General features: G+C 60.5%; 2 protein-coding genes across 6 annotated transcripts in view; one reads left to right on the top strand and one right to left on the bottom strand.

Annotated features, from left to right (window-relative positions):
- Positions 1-1078, top strand: part of Evl (Enah/Vasp-like) — a 101555-nt gene extending 100477 nt beyond the window's left edge. For all 3 annotated transcript variants that reach the window (XM_076847963.2, XM_076847961.2, XM_076847962.2), the window contains one exon: positions 672-1078. In XM_076847963.2, coding sequence (XP_076704078.1) covers positions 672-709 — 38 coding nt within the window. In that variant the 3' untranslated portion in view covers positions 710-1078. The remainder of the gene's footprint in view (positions 1-671) is intronic.
- Degs2 (delta 4-desaturase, sphingolipid 2) overlaps positions 1-17807 on the bottom strand; it is a 32261-nt gene extending 14454 nt beyond the window's left edge. Inside the window, exons 1-3 of one of the 3 annotated variants that reach the window (XM_076847965.2) lie at positions 17695-17807; positions 4695-5437; positions 3118-3575 (exon numbers count right to left, since the gene is read on the bottom strand). In XM_076847965.2, the coding sequence (XP_076704080.1) occupies positions 3429-3575; positions 4695-5437; positions 17695-17776 (972 nt within the window). In that variant the 5' untranslated portion in view covers positions 17777-17807 and the 3' untranslated portion in view covers positions 3118-3428. Of the gene's footprint in view, positions 1-3117; positions 3576-4694; positions 5438-15609; positions 15698-17694 lie in introns of those variants that run through there. The other 2 variants (XM_076847967.2, XM_076847966.2) reach the window with 2 other exon arrangements.
- Between the last annotated feature and the right edge of the window lie 523 nt (positions 17808-18330).

Raw genomic sequence — 18330 nt, 5'->3', positions numbered from 1 at the left:
AAAGGCTGATGGCAGACTCCAGAGGGCAGAGGGCCCGTGGGGGGCCGCAGACCCAGGCCCCTCCCGCTGCCTGGTCCTGGTTGTTGGCTCCTGGGCCCAGGAGGTCTGTCTGGGGAGAGGCCAAGTTGACACGGACGACTCCAGAGGCCCTGGAGGATGTGGGGAGGGCTTGTGGGGGCGCAGGAAAGACAAGCTGGGGGCAGCTGGAGGGGGCGTGCACAGGGTCAGGACCCGGCAGTCAGCAAGGTCTCCTGCTGCCACTGGGGAGCCCAGCACATGGCGCCCACTTTGTCAGGGAGGGTCCCAGGTCCTCTGAGCAGACCCAGATGCCACCCATCCAGACCCTATGAAGACTCCTGAACCTCAGCACACAGGGCAGTCCCCCCACCCCGCCCCGGAGAGCCCTGCCCCACTCTGGAGCTGAGGCATCAGAGAGGCCTGGCCCTTCCAGACCCCAGCCAGCAACTTCTGTGCCAGAGCAGGTGGTGGCAGCAGGGACTGTGGCAGGAGTGGCCTGTGAGACCAGAGACCTGTGCCAAAGCTGCCAGTAGGCCGCGCCCTGTGTGGCCTCTGGCAACCCATGGGGGCTTCCAGCAACCCGGGCAGGTCCACGGGGTGTGGCAGGCTCCCCACGGCTGCCCCTGAACCTCCCTCTCTGTCCTGTCCCTCAGCCATCAGGCAGGAGCTGAGTGGGATCAGCACCACGTAAGGTGACCACCACCCGGAGGGCAGCAAGGAACCCCCGCCCGGCCTCCAGCGCACAAGGAGCGTGGGGCCAGGATGCGCTCCACCCAAGTCTCAGCCTGTGATCAAATTCAAAACGAGGAAACAAAGTTCAACTCCTGGATTTTTTTAGATTCTATCTGACACAGAATACCAGGTCTATTCTCTTTTTTTGTATTTTATATTTGCTTATTTAAGTGTACATTTCTTTGGTTTATAGAGGACACCCCCAAATCAACTGCTTCATTAGATGGTTTCCAGGTTTCCTCCAGGTGACGCTGTGAGCTCCTGAGCTGGCAGCGAGGGGCCGGCTGGGCTCGGCATCCCGCACAGCACGGCCGCCCGGCCAAGCTCCGCCCCAGCACCTCGGTGTTGTCTGTCCACGCACCGCGTGTTATGTCCACACAGTAATAAACCACTTACTGTCCACACCATGGGCTTTGGCTTTCACTGTCTCCGGCTCCAGGTTGCCCTGGTTGGGGACGCCCCTTTTCAGGGAAGGGCCCAGGGCCAGGGTGCGCAGCAGTGAGAGCAGCAAGACGGGCCTCCCGTGGGAGCTAGGCTCAGTCAGAACATCCCCAGGACCCACGGGGTGGGCCGGGACGTCTTGGGCACCACCCCCGGGTGTTCTGGGGCCTCTGGTCCTCCTGAAAGGAGCCACACGCCCCAGGCCCCCAGCTAGACAGGCCCTCAGCCCAGCCACTGCCTGGACCACCACAGGGACGTGCGCTCTCTGCCCCGCAGGGTCCGGGGGATGTACCTGCTCAGGTGGGGAAGTGGGCGCCAGGGCTGAGGGCGGCGGTAGAGAAAGCCACCCCAACCTGCCACACAGGTTCCCCTGCACCTCACAGAGGACCCTGGCCTGGGGTGGCAGTGGGGACAACCCACAGGCCACCTGGGGTGCATCCCCAGCACTAGCTCTCCATTGCAGCCAGGGCAGGGTCTGAGCCTTGGCCTGGGGGACCACCCTCCAAGAGGCCAGGAGGCCAGGCTGTGATAGGCCTTGATGTCCTGGCCGCCGTCCCTCAGGCCACCCCATGTGACTCCCTGCCCCACCCCAGATACCACTCAGGCCCAGCTACTCTCGGGGCCCAGCCTGACTGATGACAAGAGGCCTGGTCCTTGAGGTACTGTACCTCACTGGGGATTCCCGAACCCTAAAAGACAGGCGCGTGGTTGTTCTGCCAGTCAGGAGTAAGAAGCCCGGCTCTGGGAGGCGGGGGCTCCCACCCTCTCCCTGCACCCCCTTGACACTGCATACTCAGGGCCATCTCCAGAGGCACCCCAGGCTCAGGACGGGCCAGGCACTGCCTGGGGGACATGTGCTGGTGGAGGGGGCAGAGGTCAAAGGACTGCTGTGGGTGGGGTGGGGGCTGGACTCCCCCCAGGGTCCCCTTGGCCCTCGGGCAGGCTTGTGTGCACAGGGAGGGGCTGCCTGCCCAGGCTCAAAGTCCTCCTGTCTCAGAAAGAGCCTTTGGCCCAGGCCTTGTCCCCGCAGTATCTCAGCAGTCAGACCACTCGGGGACACCTGTGCCAGGCACCAATGAGGCCACTCCCAGGCAGAGGGCAAGGACTACAGCAAGCCCTGCTTCCGCCTCCATCCCAGGTCAACAGCAGCCCTGCCGCCTGTCGGGTGGTCCCTGGCTCAGCCGGCCCCACAGCCTCACCCCAGCGCTTAGGGGGTGCTCCATGGCTGAGCCCACACCCGTCTCTTTGTGGAGGGAGGGCCTCACCCAGCACCCGCTGCTGCCTGCCTGCTGTAGACACCATGTCACACTAGCCCAGCCCAGGGCCAGGGAGCTGACCAGAGGGCTACCTCCCTAGTCGCAGCTGTGCCATTGGGTGCTCCACAGAAAGGACAGAGGTACATGTCCCCACTTCTTACAGACACCAAGGACAGTGCCCAGCTTGCTGCCCTCGGGCTGTGGTTCACTATGTGTGTGCGTCTATCCAGCCACCCATCTGTCCTTCTGCCCGGGCCTGCTCTGCAGAGCTGTCTCAGCTGATGGGCCTGAACCTCTGTGGGCTTGGGAAGCTTCCACAGCGCTCCATCCTGAGATGGAGCAGAAGTTGGACAGGTCCAGGGGGCCAGGCTGAGAGCTCAGCCAGGCTGGGAGGAGCCACGGGTCCCCAGTCTGCTGCTGTGATTTCAACATGTGCAGGGCCTTCTGCCGTCCATGCACCTGGAGGTCACTATCCACAGTGGCATGGCCATCAGGAACACTGCCTGAGGCCACCACCCAACCTAAGCCTCAGTGAAGGGGTTGCAAGTTGGAGCTGGCCAGGAGGGGGCGCCACTGAGGCACAGGCACCGCCTGCCTGGGTCTGGGGTCTTCTGGGAGCCAGGCCAGGGCCAGGACCACCCCCTCGGAAGCACAATGCACAGACTGTGAAAACAAGCACTGGGTTTAATTTAGGGCACAAGAATCCAGAGAAGTCAGCTCCGTAAGGATCATGGGCCCAGGGCATTGAGCCCTTGCCCATTGAGCCCAAAAAGGTCCACTGAGAGTCCCTGTGCCGACCAGGACGCAGCCTGGGCCCACTGTTGACAGGCAAGGCTGCTGATGGCAACTCCCAGGGCTCTGGGGACAGAAGCCAGAATCAATGCAGTCAAACCCGTCTGGGGCACTGCCCATGGGCACGGGGGAAGCAGCAGCCAGCCGGGCAGTGTGGGCGGGGTCAGGACACAGGCTCCCTGGCAGGGCTCATAGGCGGTCCTCTGCCAGCTTGCACACCCGCTTCACCCTGGCATAGGGCCCCAGGGAGTCCTCGAACACAAAATCCCAGAGCACCTTCACCCAGGAGTGGTGCTGCGGCAGGTGGTCGTAGTACTCGGGCGCAATCTTCCGCACCTGTGGAGAGGGCAGGGGTCAGGGGCCGCCCCGGGCCACCCACGCGAGCACACATGTGCACACACACACCAGCGTCTGCCAGGGTGCTGGAGTCCGGCTGGCCTCCAAGCTCAGCCCGCGTGGCACAGGAGCCCTGCCTGGCCCACAGCAGGCACCCCTCCATGGCTGCTCTGTGAGTCTTGGGTCCCGATTCTGGCTCTGCCCAGGCAGGCACTGCCCTCTGGGAGCCAGTGCCTTCCCCTCTGTAAAATGGGGACAGTGAACAAGGGCACCTGCTCAGGGGCTGTGGAGGTTGTAAGTGAGCCCGGGTCCATGCACAGCCCAGCCTCCGCCTCCCAGCTGCACTCACATGAGCCTTCTCACGCACAGAGGCCCCGGGTACACACACCGCCTCACGCTCAGGCCCCACCTGCTGCCCGCACTGGGTCACCTCAGTTCTTTCTGACCAGACAGATGCTATCAAAGCACCAGCCAGAGCCGGCTGAGCTGGGGAACAACGGGGGCTCCTCCCCCACTTCTGCCCTTCCTCCTTTCTCACTCGAAATTCTCCAGCTGGGCCCAGGGCTCCAGGGAGAGGCCACCAAAGGTTTCCCCTCCCTGCAGCCGAGCCACACCCCTTAGGTTGCAAAGCACAAGGCCCACCCTGTCCTGACTGGCCAGCTCTGGGCCAGGAGGGCCCCTGTCAAAGACATGACAAGACAAGAGCAGGGACAGGGAGTCAGGAGACAGGAAGCATAGAGCCTCCCGTGGAGAATCGCTAACACAGCTGCCTTGTGCAGAAGAGAAATATGAAGCACAGAGAGGGTGAGTGACTTGCCCAGAGACACAGCGCATGAATGTCACAATAGGGTGCAAGCCTCCTCTCATTGAACCAAACCCCTAACTGTAACACTCCTGAGGCTCCACCCTCCCTGGATTTGCCCCCTTGCTCTCCAGCCTGGCACTTGCATGTGTCTTGTGACCTTTCCATTGCCCTGGAGACCACAAATGAGAGTGACCATCACCTAAGCAGCATAGAAAGGATAAAGCACCTGGGTTTGGCCCAGGGCCTCTCGGGGCCCCCTCCTCACATGTCTGTCTGGCCCTTGCCCCCCAGCCCCGCCTGGGCCCAGCACGTACCAGGGGCAGGTTGCAGCCCGGGATGCTGGGGAAGTCGTGGTGCTCCATGTGGTAGCCCACGTTGAAGGTGATCCAGTTGAGGGGCCCGTAGTAGGAGTAGGTCTCGTGGCCCTTGAGGAACATGTAGTGCTCAGCCACGAAGTGGCCCGAGATGGGGTGCAGGCCCAGGCCCAGCAGGGAGCTGGCCAGAAGGTAGGCCACAGGCTTGATGCCCCAAAGGGCAAAGATGGCGGCGTCGACCAGCAGCTGCACCAGGGTGTTGAACACCTCCATGCGGGTCACGGCCTTGGGGTTGACACAGAGCGGCCGCAGCGAGTAGAAGAAGGGCTGCAGCACCAGCCACAGCAGCTTGCGGGCCGGCGTGCAGAAGAGCCAGCCCTCCAGGCGCGTGGGGATGTCCACGTCCAGCCCATCGCCGCCCAGGTAGCGGTGGTGGTCCACATGGTACTTCTTGAAGGAGGCCGCGTAGGGCACGCCCACGGGCAGGTTGGCGAAGATGGCGAACCAGCGGTTGTGGGCAGGGCGGCCGGTGCCGAAGGCGGTGTTGTGGGAGATGTCGTGGATGGCCAGCGTCAGGGAGTGGTTCACACAGCCGCCAAAGGCGTAGGCCCAGAAGAAGAGCCAGCGCCAGGCCAGCCCCTGCACCAGCCAGCAGGCCAGCAGCTGCGACAGCACCAGCCCTGTCACCGTCCACTTGATGTGTGGGTCTGGCCGCATCAGGTCCTTGATGGCCGGGTACTTGGCTGCAGTGAGACAGGGGGAGCAGGTGGCTCGGTGAGACAGCTCAGGCCGGCTCCACCCTCCCTGTGCTCTTCCAGCACCTTCCATCCGGCCATGCCCCTCCCTCTCTCCTTCCACCCATCCAGCAGCCCACGCCCTCAAGGATGCCTAGGAGGGACGGGCCACCCTCCCAGGAGTACTCAGCCTGAGGGGACGCAGAAGCAGGGGACCTGCCACCCCTCCCCTGGGGGTCTGGGGGGATTTCCCAGAGTGGGGGAATTTGCCACCAGCCTAAATACAGGGCAGGGGTCACCACGGATCCCAGAAATGCCAGAAATCAGAGCCACGGCAGAGCCAGGAGCCACCTGCCCCGAGAGCCCCTGCTAAACACGCACCTCCGTGCTGTGGCTGCGGGGCCAAGACACAGCACAGCAGGACGATGACATGGACTGGTCATCCCCAAACTCATCAGGCCCCTGGGGGTGGCCACGGGAGGGGAACTGCAGGACTCCTGCTTGGCCTTGAAACAGACCGGATTTAGACACCCTCTGAATTAAGAGGGACTTCCGCTGTGACCCCTGCCCCCAAACCCTGACAGGGGCCGAGCTGGGAGGGAAGACGGCCTAGCCGGCCACCAAATCTGCGCGTGTCCGCTTCCTGCCTTCCTCTCGCTGGCCTGCAGCTGCCTCCTAGGCTTTGAAAGTCCTGCTTTCCTTAGGAGTTTCAGAGTCGGAGCTTTTGAAACAATCAAGTTTCTTCCATCTTCTTCAAAGCTGGCTTTGATTAAAACCTATTTTTCTATCAATTTGACTCCAAATATTTCTGGAGCCGGGAGCAGCTAGCCCCTTCCCTGGGCGGGCAGATCCACCCGATAACAGCCCCGAGATTTTAAAACAAACGAGAACTGCAGGAAATATGATAAAGGGTTGAAGGCCTGTGTTTGGGGCCTTAGGTGCTTATTAGAGATCTTTTGTACTTTTCTGTATTTTGTTTTACAGAAAAGAAACAATGTGAGTGGGAGGAGGCCACCCAGGCCAGGAGCAGCAGCCCTGCAGGACCCGGAGGGTGGGTGCCGGTCCCCGGGGCAGGACAGCTCTGCCTTCTGGAGACCTCTGTGGCTACTCAGCTGGAGGAGCCAAGGTTCAAGGCAGACTGCAGGAGCTGGGTGCAGGGCTGAGGTTCATCACGTACTCAGGGGGACAGGCATCCAGGCCTGCTCTGTCCCCTGTCCCCTGGGCAGGAGCAGACAGGCCCTCAGAGATAGAGCCCGTCCTGTCATGCAGAGGGCCTTGGGTCAGTTAGTACCGGTCTTCAGGGTCCCCAGAGTCTTCCACATCGACCCCCAACCCAATGAGCAGCCAGTAGCCTGGGCTCACCCTCCTCAGCGCTGGCCTGTGGAGAGGGTCTCCCAGCGCTGGGGACCCAGAAGTGAAACCCCCCAGGCCAAGGAAGGCTCCTGCCTCAGCTCCTTCTGTATCCCAGAGTGCCACTCCCCTTTGGGAGGATGTGACGCAGAGCAGAACCCCCTCAGGGCCCCATAGCCAGGGCCCTCCTTCCCTCAGCCTAAGAGACAGGGATGTGGCCCGGTGACACGTGAGGAGATCTGGCTCAGGACGATGCCAGAACTCTGCCTGTACCTGAGGGCCTGACCCTGGCCTCCAGACCCCAAGAAGATGCACGGGGCGCTCTGACTCCAGTTGCAAGCCATTCACGCCTCTCCAGCAAGTCAGAGAGTCACAGCGCAGTCACGTTGGCCCAGCCAGGGATGACCCGGGCGGGGAACCCCTGCCCGAGCTGCTGGGCCCAGAGGCTGCTGGCCTTAACCTTCTGGGAGGTGCGTGTGTTCCCGCCCCTCCCGGTTCAGGGACAGGCTAGCCCAGGCGCGAACCCCAGCTCCACCTGAGGGTTCGAAATTCAGAACATAAAAGACAGGACTGCGACTTGACAACAAAACTAACAAACAACCCCATCTAAGGTGGATGAGGGATAGGAGCAGACATTTCTTCTCCAAAGAAGACACACAACTGACCACAGGAAGGGGGCCTGTGAGTACAGCAGTCACGGGAAGTGCAGCTTCTCAGTGAGTGACCATCTCCGGCCAGCAAGGGTGGCTAGAGCCAAAGAAGGGAAGCAAGTGAACACGCGAGGAGCCACAGCCCCTGGCAGCCCTGCGGGTGGGCACGGTGAGGAGAGGGGCCTGGCCGGTCCCTGAGATGGCAGACGGGTCATGACCACCTGGTCCCACCCCTTAAGCATGTGCCCGGAACTGGAGATGAGGGTCCAACCAGGTGCCATCGCCTGCTCACAGGAACCTGCGTGTCCAGCTGGGGAAGACCGTGCAGAAAATGTGTTGGTTGTACACAGAATGGCGTTTGCCATTTTTTTTTTTTTAAGTGAAGGAATATCATAGCAGTCACCGGCCCCAGCACGGGTGGACCTCGGGGACCAGACACCAGAAGAATGTTGTCTGACGTCACTAGGAGGAAATACCCAAGGGACGCATCGAGGGTGGGACAGTGCAGCAGACGTCACCCGGGGTGCCCGCTGAGGCTGGGTTTCTGTTTGGGGTGACAACAAAGTTTCAGAAACAATAGTGATGGCTGCACAACACTGTGGTTGTCACTAAGGCCACCAAGCCTCACACTTAAAAACAGTTGAAGTGGCACCTTGTGTGGGTCATATATTTTACCATGGTAACAATAACTTTTTAAAAGTCCCAGTTTCCTTGGGGTTAGGGATGTGGCTCAAGCGGTAACCCGCTCACCTGGCATGCGCAGGACGTTGGGCTCGATCCTCAGCACCACATAAAATAAAATAAAGATGCTGTGTCCTCTGAGAACTAAAAAATAAACATTAAAAAACTCTCTCTCTCTCTCTCTCTCTCTCTCTCTCTCTCTCTTAAAAAAAAAAAAAATTAAAAGTCTCAGCTTCCCGCACATGACCTTTGTCTGAGCTCCCTGGGAGGATCCCAAAACACTGTCCCCGGAGCCTTGCCAGTTCACAGGGTGGACATGGGGATAAAGCTCGGGGCAGCTGACAGAACGCCACCTGAGAGGCTCACACAGCGTGTTTCTGGGACAGGAAGGTGTTGGGGACATGGTCATGGACTCCCAGGGGTGACTGTGTACCCGCTTGGCCCTGCCTGCTTGGCGTCACCCTGGCAGTTGTTGCGTGTGTGGGATGTGGGGAGAGCTGCCCGGCTCTGTGCTGCCCCAGAAGCCCCCGAGGAAGCCTGCAGGGCAAGGCCAAGAGCCTCTGTCCTCAGCAGGGAGGGAGAGAATAACAGACCCCCAGAGATGCCACATCCTAAGCCCGACATCTGTGACTGCGTTCGGTGACACAGCAAGGGCGGGTGGACACACAGGCTTCTCATCAGGGAACCTGAAATGGGGACTCCTGGATCAGGCTGGGGGCCATGGCCGTCACGAGGGCCCGGAGGAGTACAGGAGGGAGGCAGGGGCGGAGGTCCGTGCTGCGACACAGGACAGACTGGTCCTGCCACAGCTGCTTTGAAACACCAAGGAAGGAAGGGGCGTGCAGAGGAACGTGGGCGACTCCAGAAGCTGGGAGACAGGAAATGGATTCCCCAGCCTCCCAAAGGGACGCAGCCCTGCTGACACCGGTTCCCACCCAGCAAGGACCCGGGAGACTTGCTGCATGGCCACTGATGGGTTTTAAGCCCCAATCATGGGACCTTGTTCCCGCAGCTGCAGGAAACTGATGAGCACCCATGGCAGCCCAGCCCATCCTGGGATGGAGTGGGTGGGCTTGGCCAGCCCTGCCAGAGCCTCGCTGCCCACCGCCCGGCCAGGGACAGGCCTCCAGGGCACCTCCCAGCTTTGACCCGCCCGTCCTGCAAGGGCAGAGCTCAGATGTGAAAGCTGGAAGGACCGGGCCTAGGGGACAGGTGGGCCACACACTAGCCTTCCACTTGGAGGTGGGGACAGGGCTTGCTGCTCCACAGGGCGGCGGGTGGGACAGGGCAGGGGCAGCCTCATCCCACCTTCTTCTGACCCAAAAGGGCCAGGGTCAGCAGCGACACTCCGGGCCGGACTGTGCTGCAGTGTGGTTGGGAAAACGGGTGCTTCTATGGGCAACCAAGGGGCTGGGGGTCCACCAGCCACAGCCAGGCAAGAGGGGGTCTTTGTGACAGGCAGGGAACAAGGATGTACCAACCTCTCTTCGGGAAGGGCCTGCCCTGCCCAGGACCTGGAAGGCACTGCAGAGCCCTGAGCCTGTGCACCCCAGGAGTCAGGATGGGCTCCACCCGCCTGCCTCTCACCAGGGTCCTCCGGGCACCAGCCTCGCTCTACAGGGTCCTCAGAATAGCAGCGAGTCCCCCACCTGCAGGGGATTCACCAGCTCAAGGCCCTCGGCTTCCACAGAGCAGGTGGCCCCTACTTCCCCTTGGAAGGACGCCAAGTCTTAGAGTGAGAGGGTGGGGCCTGCCACACCTGCTCCAGGTGAGCCGCAGGGCCTGGGTCACCTGGTTCTTGGATCCAGGCCAGACCAACAATACTCTGCTCCTCAGAGGCAAGAGCAACAACCGAGCCCAGAAGCCAGGACCTTGGCCAGTGGGCCCCAGTTTACCTGTCTGTTGAACAGAGATCACATGCTCTCCTGTGGGATGTGTTGGAAGCAAGTGAGAACACACTTGGGGTCCCCCAACCCAGGCCAGCTTCAGGGAGCCTGGTGCCCCATCCTCCTCTTCCCAGCGGTTCCAAAGGACCCAGGCCCTCTCTCCTCAGGGACCCAGAGCAACTGAAGAGGACAGCAGAACCCGGGCCTGACCGGCTGCCCTGAGGCTGCCCCTTACACCCCCAGGGTCTGTAGAACCGCAGTGCCAGGACTGGGAGGAGCACACCCCTGAAACCTCCTCTCAGTGGACACTGGGCAGTTCCCAGCCTGGCCAGGCACAGGCACGTCCTGCAGGAGTCCTCACTCAGCAAGACCCCAACAGGGCCTGGGGAGCCTCCCCGGGCCCCGTTCCTGAGCATCCCTGCTCCCCAGGCCTGCTCCAGCAAGAGCAGACCCAAGCCTCCAGGCCACAGGGTGCCACAGGGTGCCACAGGGTGCCACAGGGTGCCATAGTGCCACAGGACCAACCATCCTGCTGGAGGCAACTAAAGACTGAGGGTCTCAATACTGGGCATCATGAGGGTGTGAGCCCTGAGGAGGGCACAGACACCAGGAGCCCCAGGGACCTCAAACGCCTGAGAGCACTTTCTGGACCCCAGTGCCGGGGGACGTACTGGCCGGCCCAGAAACTCCAAGGAGCTCTCAGGAAGGCCTGCAGCGGGCCGGGGAGCACCTACTGTGCGTCTCCTAGGGCTTCCAGAACCAGGAGGCCTCAGAGGACAGTCCCCAGAAGCTGCCAAGCCACCAGGTTCTGGAGGTGGCAAAAGCAGGGGGTCTCACCAGGCAGAAAGACCTCACCGAGCTTCCAGAGGGGACCCCAGGAAGGGTCCACCTGAGGAGCAAGGCTACACCCTGGGCCTTCCCCAATTCCCGGAGACACGGTCAAGGCCCTGAGAAATTCTGCCCTTGCTCACAGAAACCTGCCAACACCCACCGCTGCCAATTCTAGAGGTTCTAGGCCCTGGGGGAGGGGAGGCCTGAGGGTCACCCCATCCTGGGGAACATGCAGGCTGGGAGTGCAGAGGAGGCCATGTTGAGGTCGGTTGGGGGCCGGCAGGATTTGATAGTAAATGAATCCATGGAGATGTCCAGTCTCAGGGGTCAGAGAGGACAAGAAGCCAGGACAGGCGCCCACTAGACTGGGAAGGATCACTGGGGTCTCTGCAGGAGCCTGAGGCCGAGAGGGTTGAACACGGGGGAGTGGGCAGGGGACAGGGAGGGCTGGCCACAGGCACCAGGACACACCCGGCTGGTGTCGTGGAAGTGTGCAGGATGCTGGCTTTATGGGAGATGCCTCTCCTGGGTGTTCCAGGGAGGGGACCCAGGGAAAGTGGGGGGCCTGGGAGGACCCCCGGCCTCAGGCTCCATCTCATCCCAGCCACAGTCAGGTGGGATGCCCGAGGAGGGGAGGGACGCACTCTCCACAGCCCCTCAGAAATTGCGGGCCAGCAGGCAATGCCCTCTGTGGTGGTGCTCCCCGGACCTCAGGGGGGACCCTGCCCATGCAGGCCTCCTCCCAGCCTAGATGGAGCTAATAAGTGCCCCGAGGCACTGGGCAGCCTACAGCCCAGTGTGGATGGCCACCTGGAACCAAAGACAAAGAGACCCACACAAGTGGCTTCCCCACTGAGGGGCCCAACACCAGCTGATCATGACTACAGCAATTTCTAGAAGTCTCCCTGTCTAAGCAAGACAGAGAGGGGAGGGCTCTGAAGTCCAGGGAGGCTCAAGGAAGGGCCCAAGAGGGCACCGTAAGGCTTGCGGAGCCAGGACCTGAGCTCAGGACCGGCACTCCCGGCCCGTATGGTGCCGAGCCAGGCCCGCGCCGGCTGGGACTCGGTCAGCACATCCCTGGTGTCTGACATCCCATTCAGGCTTCACCACCCTGCTCAGGACATGACCACCCCTCCCCATCGTAGATGGCACAGAGGCCCCACCAGAAAGGGCAGCAACCGGCCCGACTTCCATGGGCCCTTCCAGAGAGGTGGGAGTGTGCTGCTCTGCCTCAGGTCCCAAGGGGGCACCCAGGGACAGCTGTGTGACCCGCAAGCCCCAGCCCTCTCTGGGCCTGCCTCATCACTCTCCGTCTCCAGGGCTGTGACACATGGGGGAGCAGGTCCATGAGGCCACACGGACCCTGGGGTGAGACGAGGGAGGACCGATGCTGGGGTGCTGGGAGCCGGGCTCCCTCACAGCCACCTACTTGTTCATGTCAGCAGACCCCTCATGGGACAGCAGCAGAGCATCCGGTGGGCCTGCTGGCACGGAGGGAGGATGGCCTGATGCCAAGAGCACACCCCACAGGACCGCCCATCGCCCTCTAGCTCTGATGGAACCTTGGTCTTGTCCAGAAACTCTCCTAATGATTCTGCTTTGCCATCCCGGTGGGGGATACGGCTGGGTCAGCCACTGGGCAAGGAAAGTGCTCTGCTTTGCGCTGCACTGGTGGCAGAGAGGGGCCCCAGGCCCTGCACTAGACTCCTCTGCAGCCACAGGCCATTCCACCCTCTCCCTGCTGGCTTCTCGCTCGTGTCCAGCAGGGCTCCCAGGAGTAGGGGGGGTTTCTCATCACTTCCACTCCTCAACCCCTCCATGTCCCCAGGCCCTGGCACGGGCACCATCTGGGACTGGATTCTCCTACCACTTTCCCAAGGAAGCCAGATATCATCACAGACAGTCACTGGCTACAGTGTCCTTGTCTCTGCCTGTCATCATGCTGCTTCCCTACCAGCAGCTGGCACCACCAAGCTGCTCGGTGGCCACAGCAGGAGATGCTTAGACAACCTCCTGGCCATGCCTGGCCCTCTCCCTCCTGCAGCTGAGTAACTTGACCTCTGAGCAGCCTCTTCTCTCAAAGGTGCCTCTTAAATCCCTCCTTCCTAAACAACTTCCTTGGGTCTGGCCTAATGCTCTGAGACCGTCCTCCCACAGTGTCAACCTCTCCCGCCTGCCTTTGAGCCAAAAGACAAGCCCAGCCCTGTCCGGTCAGTGCAGGAGGCTCTCTGGGGACCCAGATCCACAGAGAAAAGGAGGAAAGTGGTCCAAAGTACCTTCAGGAGCACCTTACCCTGCCTCCTCACTGGCCACTTGCTAAACCTGCTTTTCATCCCAGTGACAAATATGTGACAAAGGTCTGAGCATCCGGCTGATGATGGAGATGGGAGGGATGTGACAAGGAGATGAGGGCTCAGCTCGTGGGGGGCACATAGTGTGTCCCAGCCAGGAGCGCCTACACAGGGACACGCGGTGTGCTGGGTGCTGCAGCTGAAGCCTCCCCCTGGAGAATTCGGGCAGCAGGGGTGGGATTGGCCTGAGGTCACAGAAGGTCCTGATGGTGATGAAACGTCACAGTAGGTTACATAACTCTCTCAAAACCACCGACCGTGCCTTTAAATGAGTGGGTTGTGAGGCATGTTCATATCCCTCAATAAAGCTGTTAAAAATTAAAGATGGAACATGGGACCGAGATAAGCCAGGCGGAAACAGAGCACATGCAGGGACAGAGGCCAGAAGGAAAGAGACAAAGAGGCACATGGCTGGCAGCTGCAGGGAGGCAGGCACAGCAGCCAGAGGAGGGCCGTGGCCTCCTGTCACACAGAGGCTCAGGCCAGCCCGGCCGCAGCAGCCAGGCCCTGCTGAAGGTGCCGGGTGAGAGTCCTGACCCCGTGCCTAAATGTGGGACAACCTCAGGCAAATGACTTCCCTTTCTGGGCTCCTGAGATTCACAAACATTCCAAGTGTGCATGAGACAAAGAAGATCAAGACAAAGGAGAAGAAAATCACCCCACGTTAAAAGGCAAAGGGCAGACAAGCCGTGGTGGGAATGGTCGTGGCCACAGACGCACAAAATTCGCGTGGGGACTCTCACTGCGGTGTGAGGGGACTTGGAGGTGGGGCTGGGGGAGGCAATGAGGTCACAGGGTGGAGCCTCATGCATGGGATCCATGCCCTGACGAAAGAGATCCAGGAACTTCTGCAGCCCTCCCTCACCTAGAACAAGGACAGGGTCCTTCAGCAGACACCAACCCGCCACCACTGGTGGGAGGGAAACCCAGGTGGCGATTCGGGTGGCAGGGGGCTGGAGATAGCAAAGGCTGTGTGAAGTGGCCTCTTATCTCATGGTGTCACTCAAGCCCTGAGGAGCCCTGTGTGCCAGGCACCTTGGAGGAAGCCTCAGAATTGAGTGAGGAAGTAAGGTCCCCAAGGCAACTGCCCCATAGCCTAGTGGAGAACTGGGACAAAGGGAAAGGGCTAGGCATGCTGGGGGAGGAGCAGGGAGAAGAAGCTTAAAGGGAGGGGCGGCAGGTGTGTGTGCGCATGTGTGTGCGCATGTGTGCATGTGTTTGTGCGTGTGTGTGCGTGTGTGTTTGTGCATGTGTGTGTGTTTGTGCAAGTGTGTGTGTGTGTGTGTGTGTGTTGTTAGAGTGTGTTTCTTTGCAAAGAACATTCAGGTTGAGACCTAAGTTTGCACAGGAATTCCCTAGAGGAAGAATAACGAATAGGAATTCTAGAAGGGCGGGGGCTGGGAGTGGCTCAGGAGCAGAACTCTCCGGAAGCTGCTGAGGCCCTAGCTTCCATCCCAGCACTGCAACTGATGACCAAGAGCCTCAGCAGAGAGCCCCTCACAGGGCGACTCCTCCCTCCCTTCTGCCATCTCGGAGCCACCAGGCAGAGGGGGGTGAGACGCAGCAGCCCGCACCCCAGCCCGGGAGGCCAGCCTCTCTGTGCCTCTGCTCCTGACTTCCCACCTGTTGCTGAGAGAACCCAGCCAGACCTTTCCCACAAGAATCCAACAACTGCCAAGAGTTCTCTTCCTGGTTTCCCTCTTGTTTGTCTTGGATTATTTGAACATTTTTTAACTGTGTGCAGTCTGCTTTGACAACCCTTTTTTTTTTTTTTTTTTAATTACAAAGCTATTTGTTTAGGGAAAAAATAAAATTAAAAAAAGAAAAAAAGCCTCCTTTTTATTCCACCAGGCACGCCTGGCTTGGTTTCTGCAGCCTGGGAGATGTGATTCTTGGGTTTCCACGGAGGCCTATTTTCTTAGGATGCTGTGCCCTAGGGAAGATGTCCCCATCCCAGGCAGGAGCTGGGCATGGACTTTGGCCCCATTCACAGAGCACCTGGAGCAAACTCTTTATGATTTCCTAGGACCTACTCTGAGATTAGGATCTTATTTGAATATCTATTGACCTCTAAGAGCTTGGCACAGCCTGCATCAGCCAGATGGACAGGACAAAACTCAGCCTCTGTGGTCTCCAGGCTGTGTGGCCTGCACAAGTCACCTCCCTCCCTGATCCCTACTCTGCAGCCTCTTCTCAAAAGAGATGCTGCAGTTACACACAGGGTTCCTCCCAGGGCAGGAGCAGCACGGTGCAGGGAAGGCAGGCCCAGAAGGAAACCCACAGGCCTGTGTGCAAGATGTCAGTAACTCCATTCCACAGAAGTCCCAAGCAAAGCACGTCTGGGATTACCTCACAGCACCTGCACAGCTCCAGGAGGAAGGTACCCCTGACCCTGCCCAAGTCTCAGCTTCCTCCTCTGTCCACTGACTCACCCGTGGCTGGTGAATGGGTCCTGGGATCCTTGCCAGGAGGTCACCTTCACGGCCAACTCTGGACTTCTCCCCAGCTCCCCAGAAACCAGAGCTTATGGGCGGCAGCCGTGAAAGGGAAACCTGAGGTCAGCCCTTGCCAGCCTGGGCCAGGGCCTAGGAGGCTGGCCAAGTGCTTCCTGAGGGAGACAGAACTGAACCAAGCAGAACAAGGCCCAGCAAGAGAGCCAGGCAGAGCAGGGACAGGACACTCAAGCAGGGAAAGGCTGGGGCAGAAGCCTGGGAGGGAGAGAGACAGCTCATTCCAAGTTCGCTAGCTCAGAACTGGACTGGCAAGAGGGCGGGCACCATGACTCCTGAAGGGAGACATGAGCAAATCTTCCTGGAGGGATAGCACAGCCTGGGCTGGCTTGTGAAGCCTCCCAAGCCTCCCAGAACTCTTTGGCCATCCTCTGTAGAAAGCCTGGACTCCTTCTAGGGTCCATGGTTTATCTCTTTTGAAAGAGACCCTTCTGCACGTCCTATAGTCTCAGACACATCACTGGGCACCTTGCTCTCTGGGATCCTATTTCATCCTCACACCCACTCGGCCAGGCAGGAAGACTGTGCCCACTTGGCAGCCTGGGAGAGTGAGGTTACAGCCGAGAGGGTGGACGCTTCAGGCCCTGGCTCCTCCCTTATGACCCGTGAGCACCCATGGCCAGGACTCTGGCTGTCCAGAGCCCCCCGGCTTCTCCCTCTGGGCCAGGGGCCCAATAAGCCCTGTGAGAGGAAGTTGAGGGCAGCAGGGGAAGGCATGGAACCAAGATGCCAGCCCTCGGCGGTAGGTGGGGAGCCCTCCCAGCCGCCCAGGAAGTTGGAGCTTCAGGGGAGTCGCCTGATGGTCTCACAGAAGTTCCCAGCCCTGAGAACCCAGCGGCGGGGCTGCCAGTGTGTGCATCCTGTGTTTGAAGGTTGAAGTCGTAGGATGAACATCTGCGGTCTTGAAGTGGGTCAGGAAGGCACCAAAGTGAGGACTGGCAAGAAAACGGCCCATCGACCTAACTGAATTTACAATAAACAGAAGCTCTGTGCTAACCAAGAGGAGGACACACCTGCCACATCTCAGACCCAGGGTTCCAGGGGCCTAGGAGAAAGGGCTCTACCCACATGCAAAAGACAAGCCCCAGGTCAAAATGGCCAATTCAAATCTGAAAACAATCATCAAATACATACAAACTGTCCACGAAGAAACAATCTTGTACCACCATCTGGTGAAATATCAGAAAATTAAAAGGTGAGCCAAGTGTTGGCAAAGGTGTGGGGATCCATCAGTGAGAAGGAGCCTAGCTGGGGAGCACCTGGGTGGCAGGGTCACTTGCTTGCCGTTCAAAGGTGTTATGGGCATGAATGAGCCACACAAAGGTGTCCACACAGGTAAAATGACCCCACAGGCTGGGCCCCGGTGGCGCACGCCTGTAATCCCAGCGGCTTAAGAGGCTGAGGCAGGAGGATTGCGAGTTCAAAGCCAGCCTGAGCAATTTAGCGGAGCCTTAAGCAATTCAGTGAGACCCTTTCTCTAAATAAAATATTTAAAAGGACTGGAGATGTGGCTTAGTGGTCGAGTGACCCTGGGTTCAATCCCCCCCCCCAAAAAAAAGACCTCACAGAACCCTGGGCGGCCACCAGGTATTAAGCTACCTGATGGAACAGACGGGATTCTTTGGTAAAATCTTTGGGGTCCCCCACCGCACCCCCCAAAGAGACCGCATCTCTCGCTACGCAGCTGCTTCCTTGCCCGCCCTCCGGTGTCCACGGTGGCCCTTCTCACCAGCCGCAGGACCCTGGGCAACCGCACACAGCGGATGCCCACCGGTTGCCGGCGAAAGACCGCGGCAGACTGCGCCGCCGGCCGCCCCCACGCTGCCCGCCCGAGGCTGAGCCGCGCTCCGCGGGAGACTCGCGTTCCCAGAGTCGCAGGGCGAGACCCCGCGGAGCCCGGTGGGGATGCACCTCCCCGGGGCGAGGATGCGGCAGTGCGGCTGACCCCCGGCTCGCAGGCAGGCTCTCGGGGCTGTCCCCACCCGCAGGCGCCCGCAACGCGCTCACCCAGCATCTCCTTGCGCCGCTGCGTGTGCGGCTGGTCGGTGTAGACCCACTCGAAGTCGCTGCGGCCCGCGCAGTTGCCCATCGTGCGCCCGGGAGCGCAGCGCACCGCTCCGATCTGCTCCACCTGCCGCGGCGCCCCCGCGGCGCCGGCTACTTCGGGCGGGGCCGCCGGAGGGGCGGGGCTCGCGGCGGCGGACCCGGGAGAGCAGCCCGGGTTCCTGCGGTGCCCGGGTGGCTCCGCACTGGGCGGGCCGCGGTGGCTCCGGGAGCCTTAGTTTCTTTGGCTGGAAAATGGGGCTGTGCTTCCACCCTGGAGACTGCGGAGCACGCCAAGACCCACCAGCGTCCCTGGATCACTCCTGGTGGGTGACGCCGGCTGCCGCCCGCGGGTCGCGTCGCCTCGGAGCGCACACTCATTCTCCCCGTCTCGCTTGCCCGAACTAGTAAGTAGTCAGGCTTCAAGGCTGAGCGCTGGTTCTGTCCTTGGCTCACACCTATTTGCGTTTGGGTCTCTGACTCCTGCTATCCCTGTCCACACAGAGGATCCTGTAATAGTGCCCGCGTGGCAGGGAAGAGGGGACTTGGGAGGAAAGGGCTCAAAAGCATGCAACAGTGTCCACAAGCAGCTAAGCAGCT

Source organism: Callospermophilus lateralis, chromosome 3, assembly GCF_048772815.1.
Source record: "Callospermophilus lateralis isolate mCalLat2 chromosome 3, mCalLat2.hap1, whole genome shotgun sequence".
NCBI classification, from domain to species: domain Eukaryota; kingdom Metazoa; phylum Chordata; class Mammalia; order Rodentia; family Sciuridae; genus Callospermophilus; species Callospermophilus lateralis.
The sequence above is the reverse complement of the archived record's forward strand: the minus strand, read 5'-3'. Positions and strand labels throughout refer to the sequence as shown.